The 7,289-nt window shown below is 37.9% G+C and overlaps 2 protein-coding genes across 2 annotated transcripts; one reads left to right on the top strand and one right to left on the bottom strand.

Annotated features, from left to right (window-relative positions):
• The first annotated feature begins 2,655 nt into the window (after nt 1–2,655).
• On the top strand, nt 2,656–5,083 carry LOC103967440 (tobamovirus multiplication protein 2B). The gene is made up of 4 exons (XM_009380697.3): nt 2,656–2,798; nt 4,083–4,148; nt 4,229–4,293; nt 4,847–5,083. The coding sequence occupies exons 1-4, from the start codon at nt 2,718–2,720 to the stop codon at nt 4,890–4,892; spliced, it is 258 nt and encodes an 85-aa protein (XP_009378972.2). The 5' UTR covers nt 2,656–2,717; the 3' UTR covers nt 4,893–5,083.
• A 745-nt stretch (nt 5,084–5,828) lies between these two features.
• On the bottom strand, nt 5,829–6,902 carry LOC125472279. Its single transcript, XM_048573506.1, has 4 exons — nt 6,871–6,902; nt 6,701–6,752; nt 6,289–6,605; nt 5,829–6,147 (listed from the first exon to the last, which is right to left on the bottom strand). Exons 1-4 carry the CDS (start codon nt 6,900–6,902, stop codon nt 5,829–5,831), a joined length of 720 nt encoding a protein of 239 aa, XP_048429463.1.
• Between the last annotated feature and the right edge of the window lie 387 nt (nt 6,903–7,289).

The following is a 7,289-nucleotide window of genomic DNA, read 5'->3' as shown; positions in this document are numbered from 1 at the left end:
ATACCTTCATTATTTAAAAATATATATATTATTTAGCCTTCCGCACACATTTTGTCACTTAGCGAATAAAGTGACCTCAATGATCTACCACTCCAAACACTAACCTTGCACCCACCTTACCTCCACCATAACCATAACCACCATCGTTGCCACCACATCTGCCACCATTGGTGCTACCACCACCTCTAGCACCATTATTACCTCTACACCACAATCACCACTATACCTCTACCATTGCTGCTACCATCATCGTCACCACCACCGCAACCACCACCTCCACTTGTTGTCTTCTCCCCCACTCCTACTACTATGTCTATTTTGTCATTGAATACAATTATACTACCTTTACATTAAAATTTACCAAATACTTTTACAGTGGTTTTCTTACTCACAACACTTTAAAGATATAGTTGACCAAACGCTCATCTAGTTTGTTTTATAGCTGATTATTCTTAAAGTATATCAGAAGCAGTTTTTTTTTTATTTTTTTTATTTTATAGAAACACGGCAATCCAATATGTTTTCTCTGTAGAAGAGGAGGACAAAGAGAAACGTAAGAAAAGAGGGGGAAGAAAAGGGGAGGAAAGAGGAGGTGGGTGAGAATTTAGAGGAAATAGAATCCTACTCCCTAAACCCTAAGACCATCTCCAACAATGGCTTATAACCTAAAATTTCCCTTTTTTTTCCCCTCAAAATCCACTCGAACCCATGTGCTAAATAAAACCTAAAACCCAAAACTTAAAAGAAGGCCAAATACCAGCCTGTTTTTAGGCCAAAAGTCATTATGGGCCCTACATGTTGTGAGTGAAACACGGGCTGTGAAGCCCACTTTCCCTTCCACCAGACGCGCACGCGCCCCTTTTTGCAATCAGCCGACAACCCCACGTGGGGCTGTTCCCTCAGCTTTCAAAGCAAAAGCAGCGTAACGGCTACTTTTTATAATCCAATGGTGACTTTAAATGGGCCGTTGGTTAATCCAACGGTCCAGGTTCAAACTTTTTTTTTTTTTTAGTTTTATATTTATGTATTTATTGAATCCAACGGCTTAGATCAAATATAATTAAATATAACGGTAAAAAAAAAAGATCTAACGGTCCAAATTTAAATCCAACGGCTAGAATAATTTTAAAAAATTATTTAACCTAAAATTCAACCAAAAACTCTATAAATACCTATGTATTTGTTCAAACATCCACACAAAACTCACTTTTATCCTACAATTCTTCCAATTTTTCTTTATACCATTTATTCTCATTTCCAGAATTTTCAAGATGGCAAAATAGCATGTTAGAGGTCGTAATTGGACCTTTGACGAATATATTGTTTTATGTTTGGCATGGATTTCGATTAGCGAAGATGGTGCCGTCGGCACCAATCAAAATAGAAAGGTTTTATGGGGTAAAATCGTTGATAAGTTCCATGAAAACTCCAACGCCAGTCGAAGGGAAGTTGGTGGTGTTTATGATCGGTGAAAGATTATCAACAAAGCGTGCACTTTGTGGAAAGGAAGCTTGGAGAGAGCCATGGTTGACATGCCTAGTGGAAGGGGCGCCTCAGAAATTGTGAGTTTATTTGTTGATATTTTAGTTGTCATGTACATAATAGTATTTTGCAACTAATTGTTTTTATGTATTTGTTGCATAGGGTGACAAAGCAATGGCAATTTACAAGACAAGAACTACACAAAAAAATCAAGCTTTTAAGTTGCATCATGCTTGGAACATCTTCAAGGACTGTCCGAGGTGGGGAACCGATGCGAACCAACAATGTGGAAGATTATTTCATAATGAAGCCCTACCCCCAAATGATGTCAATGAAGGTGTGAATTTTGCTGACAATGAAGGTGTCGAACAAATGACCCCAACTTCTTCTTTTGCAAGGCCCCCGGGTAGAGATAAGCAAAAGGAAGCAAAGAGAAAAAGGAAGTCCCAAGATCCGACACGTGCACAATTTGCTAGCGAAATGGCAATAATGAACGAAATCCAGTGTCGTCGGCAAGAAGAATCGGCCCAAATGCTTTTGGCCATGAAGGAACAAGGGGATAGGGAGCAAGAAAGGTACGAAACTAATTTGATAATGGAGGACCTCGACAAATACACTCCAGAGAGGAAGAGATACTTACGTGGTAAGCAAAAGGAAATTTTACGAAGGAATGTCACAAGGAGTATATTTCAAGATGATGATTCATCTCAAGACTATCACTCAAGTCCATCACCAAGTCAAGATGGTGAATATCATTATTAAGTTTATGTAGTTTATTAATTGTTTTTTTTATTTTTTAAGTTTATGTGGTTTATTAATTGTCTTTTTTATTTTTTAAGTTTATGTGGTTTATTAAATGTCGTTGGTATTAAGTTTATGTGGTTTATCTTGATTTTCATGTATTGATTTAGTGATTTTTCAAAATTTATCGGAATTTAAATATTTTTAGGTTAAAATGTTCATAAAATTAATTTAGGATAGTCTACATAATTTTTTTTTTTGTTTAAAATGGTTAATTTAAAAAAAAAAATAGCCTTAATTCATTCTTTGATAATCTGGGGCTAAAATTTTAAGCCAGAAGGGTTGGAGTAGAAAAGCTATTTCTGGGCTAAAACCTAAATTTTTTAGGCTAAATATTTTTAGGTTTTAGTTCAACATTGGAGATGGTCTAAATAACGCTTCCCGTGCTGTCCACAACCGGAGGTGGAAACAGCGGAGGGAATACAGCAAAAGCCATGGTATCTGATCAGATCTCTCAGGCCGTACTATCCACTTCAAGCCTCCTCCATCTCATGGAGCAATCCTCCCCTTCCCAGGCATACTCCTATTCTCTCTCTCTCTCTTTCTTTTTGTCAGTTTCTATCTCATAATATTGATGTGGCAGAGGATGGCAAGTTTCAGTTGGCAGTGGTTTAATTAGTTAATGGGTCTTCTTTATCATTCTTTTTCTCGAAAATTAAACCAATTTGGCAACTGGGTTTTGGTTAGATTTTGGGAAGGGTCAATGTATTACAGAGATGTTTAGTTTTTTCTTCTTCTGAACTTTGGTTATACCAAGCAAAAAAGGGGGAAATGTATTTGTGAAAGTAGATTTTGAAAGAGAATTATATGTGGCTGTGGTGGTTTACCTCAAAGATTGTACCATTCTGGAGGCAGAGATTTTATGAAATAAAAATGTGTAAAAAGGACAGTGATAATGGACACTGAAAGAATTGAAAGGCTAAGAAATATCCAAATTATCAGACACACTCCTTCCTCGTGAAGGATTGTGGAACTGATACAAATATTTGATGGATATATTAAAGAGTGAATTGCATGCTTAGAATGTGTAGAAAAATACAAGAGTTTCCGGACAAGAGGCTGGTATTATTACAAGGGGGCACATATAGGTAGAGAACTGAAATACTAGAAACCAATCAACAAATTGTCAGACACGCCCTTCCTTGGGAAGGATTTTGAAGCTGATACAAATAGTTGATGGATCAATAGAAGACTGAAGTGCTTATTTAGAATGTGCTTTTCCGGAGGACGGTTTATTAAAATAGATTTTGATGAAACAAGAACTGATGGGTACATGTAAGCAGGTTTTTTAGAGGGTATCTGAATTTTCTTGCTTTTGAAGACGAGTGTTAATAACGTTTTGGGTTGTGGTGAGGAGTAGGGCCTTAAAATATATTAACCATGACCTTACCTTGAAACTGTGATGGAGTAATGAACACATTGGGATGGATGATGGGAGTGGAGGAGCACTAGTTACCATAAATTTGGGCTCTTGGTATGGTTCGTGTTTTGCTGTTTTTGTAATTTTGGAGTAATCCTTGTTCGGTTGTCAACTTATCAATGAGATATATCTAGCAAAGTTTTTTTTTTGTTCCAAGTTTCCAGAGATGAAATGTGTCTTTATCCATATGTCACGATGCAATAAGAAGTAGTTATTCTCTCACCCTTAATTTTCATCGTATCATCTGGATACACAAGTTACTTTTGAACAGTACCAAAAAAAGGCTCTTCACCATGCAGTATGAGTGATAGCCATGATATGACTTTGCCTCATTTGCTTACTGCACCTGGTTATATTTCTGATTTCTTTTCTTCTGCAGGCCCAACTGACAAAGCTGCCAAAGAACCTTTTGCTAAAAACATCTACAATAAAGAATACTGGACAGGTACTTTGACTAGTTTCGCCAAGATGATGCTGGCTATAAACATTCAATGTAAATTTAATTTTCCTCTCCTCTGTATGCAGTTGTTGGAGCAGATGCCTCGGGTGATTTCATCCCTTGATGCATATATGGAAAACGGGTTACAAAGGTTGTACACTAAAACTCATGTTTGGAAAACCTTTTGCAGCATGCAGTTATATACACCAAACCCTTGCCTGAAGCATCTCCTGTTTATATATATGTATATATATGTAACAGTTATGAATCTTGTGTCGTGTCATCAAATGTTTTTGTTGTTATATTTCCTCTTAAGAAATAAGGAAACACCAAACCAAATTTAGGACATACAGCAATATGACTTTGCAAGATGAGTGGTTGTGTGCATCCTGTTTTCCTATTGAGCAATGTTTACAAGTAAGTTGGTCATGGAACAATATGACTTCAAAATATGATGGGCTTTGACACCAAGATCTTGGTAACTAATTTGATATATGAGCACCATTACTGAAATTTTATTCATCCCAGTGGCCACAGTTAAAATGATGGAATGCATCATATTGCATTTCGTGGGTAGCGGTTGTCTACCCTAAAATTTATCTCACATTGGATTGAAGTGTTCCCCATATCTTCCTGCTAGTAATCATGTGCATGGCATCTCTGTTCTTGCACTCTTTGCCTAATGTATGTTGCAATTTTTGCAGTGTTCCTTATTTCAACTTCCATACTTTTCTCCTCCCAGGAGCGTGAGGTGGAAAATGCAAAAGTGGGCTAATGATCCCAACTGTGTACCAATTTTGCTGTGCGTTGGCCAAAGTTGGAAAGAAACATTCGGAGTTCTTGTTCAGAATGGTCAGAGTAGATTATATGTTATCTCAACGTACATAAACACGCTATAGAATTGTGCCAATAGATTCAACATGGAGTAGATGTCTTTCTTTTTATTAAAGAAACCACTTTGCTTGTGCAATGTGATGTGTTACTCTCTTGAATCTTTTGGATGTCATTATATGGCCGCATCAGATGTACAATAGGTATTTGTTTCACAGTTAGTTGTTCGTGCATCCGGTGAGCCCCCCATATAAACCCATATCCGACTGGTATAGGATGCCAAATTGCCATGCACCTTGGAGGATACTGACTTATACTTCGAGAGGCTCTGGCTTGTTCCTATTCCTTTGTCCTGCTTTTTGGTGCTCATGTCCTGTAAGTACTTTGTGAGTTGCGTAATGTGCGTTTTCATGTCATGTGTAAAAGCATTTCAGAATATACCATAACTGGAACCGCATTCCCCATGTCTTTCACTTTTTTCTTTCTAATTCAAACGACGAAGATTGGTTTGCCAGCTAACCATAATCATGGCGCTCCTTAACAAACCAAGAGCACCGAGGTAAATCTCTACTGTTATAAAGCCAGAACCTCCTAGTTATTATTTACCGCGGGTGCGAAAACCGCTTTTGACTTAGCTGACTTTAGTGTGTTGATTTTATTCGCTCGTGTTCATATTCTCCTTTTCACAGTTAAAAAAAAATGTTACCGCATAACTGGGTTTGCTTCTGTTTAACATATTGTACACTGTAGTATCAAAGGATTTCTTCCTAACCAAAAGGCAAGTGATCTTCGAAGTCTGCCGGTGAGAGTTGTCGATCGTGCACAGAACCAGGTCTGGCCGGTGAAGCATGAGATTCAAGTGATCCTTTCCGATGACCAGTCATGCCATGAGTTCCAGTGTGCTTCTGATACCCAATGTAATGAGTGATGAATCCCGTTTACATAAGCCGGATAAGAGAACAAACCTTTGAGCTTGGGCTTACTTTTCTTCCTGAAATACTGGCTTAGTTGTGAACCTTTGATCCTCAAATCCAACCAACTCTCTGGTGCCGGAATCACTCCGGATTCCTTGTAACCGGCAAAACCCTTAATGCAGTCTTGTTCTCCGAGAATGGTCATGTAGTGGTTTCCCTGATAGAACGGGTAGCTCTCCGCCACCAATACCATGGCGTCCCTGTAGGTTGGGGTGAAGAGAACAAGGTAGTCGTCATCAGTCAATCCACAGTGCTTCAAGACCTTGTTTCACGATTGTATCTCAGGGATGGAGATGAAACTTCCCGGGAAGGAGCATTTCTTGGTGAGGATGTCAAGCAACCTTGACGGCTCCAACTGGGTCCTGTCCAAGTCGGGAAGGTTGCTTCCGGCGAATTGCATGCAGGACTCCCTTGGTGACTTCCTCTTGTCGTCGGGCATGGTTTCGGGAGATTCTTTGATGACGCAAGTTCTAGAGAGATCAAACTGTTCTCCTTCAACAAGACCAGCATACTGTGGGTACTTTGCTAACACATACTGTCCGACATATTCCCTTTCTGTTGGTGTAATAGGGCCTGACCATCTGAGCTCTAGACCATCGCCATGGAGGGTTGATATGGCCTCGGCTACAATGCGTGCAGGAATCATAGTATGTGCTTTCTGTTGCAAGTTTAACCAAACAAATCTAATAAGATACATATTTCCTTGAGATATCTCAAATCAAATATATACGATAATTACATCAGTCATTATACAGTGTAGTTAATTGCACTTTTTATGTCAACCATATCAATCGTATATTGACAACTATAAAGTTGATGTATCAACAATATCGATAATATATCTGCATTTTAAATTTTTTTGTTAACCGCACTATAGAAAAATCATAAAATATATGGTTTGGGAGAGTTTAGAGTTTATGTACCTTAATAACCAAACTTCTTGGTTTGCCGTCATCTACGGGTGGTTTGTGTATAGAAGCAAAAAGTGATTTTTTGCGTTGACCTTGTCCCTTCGTCATGCTCTATATTTATTTTGTTTTCACATCGCCATTAAAATTATTAAAACTTTAAAATACATACTTACAACACTTAATTAAGAAGATGATCTGGATTATCAGCTTGCATGTGAAACAATTTCCCCAGTGTTCCTCCCCATGCTGTGTAAACCAGTTTTCACCACTGCTCATATAGACAGAAGATTTGTTTAAGAAAACGAAGGGGTTGTTCTGTATTTAATTTGAAATTAATCCGTAGCTTAGAAAAAGGATGAATGTATAATAAAAATTCTTGATGCTTATGAGGTTCAAAAATAAAGTAAAATAAATGGATCCAAAAAGATACT

Source organism: the organism of the source record quoted next, unplaced genomic scaffold (genome assembly GCF_019419815.1).
Source record: "Pyrus x bretschneideri cultivar Hongxiangsu unplaced genomic scaffold, Pyrus_bretschneideri_v1 Contig69, whole genome shotgun sequence".
NCBI classification, from domain to species: domain Eukaryota; kingdom Viridiplantae; phylum Streptophyta; class Magnoliopsida; order Rosales; family Rosaceae; genus Pyrus; species Pyrus x bretschneideri.
This window is presented reverse-complemented; position numbering and strand designations above follow the sequence as displayed.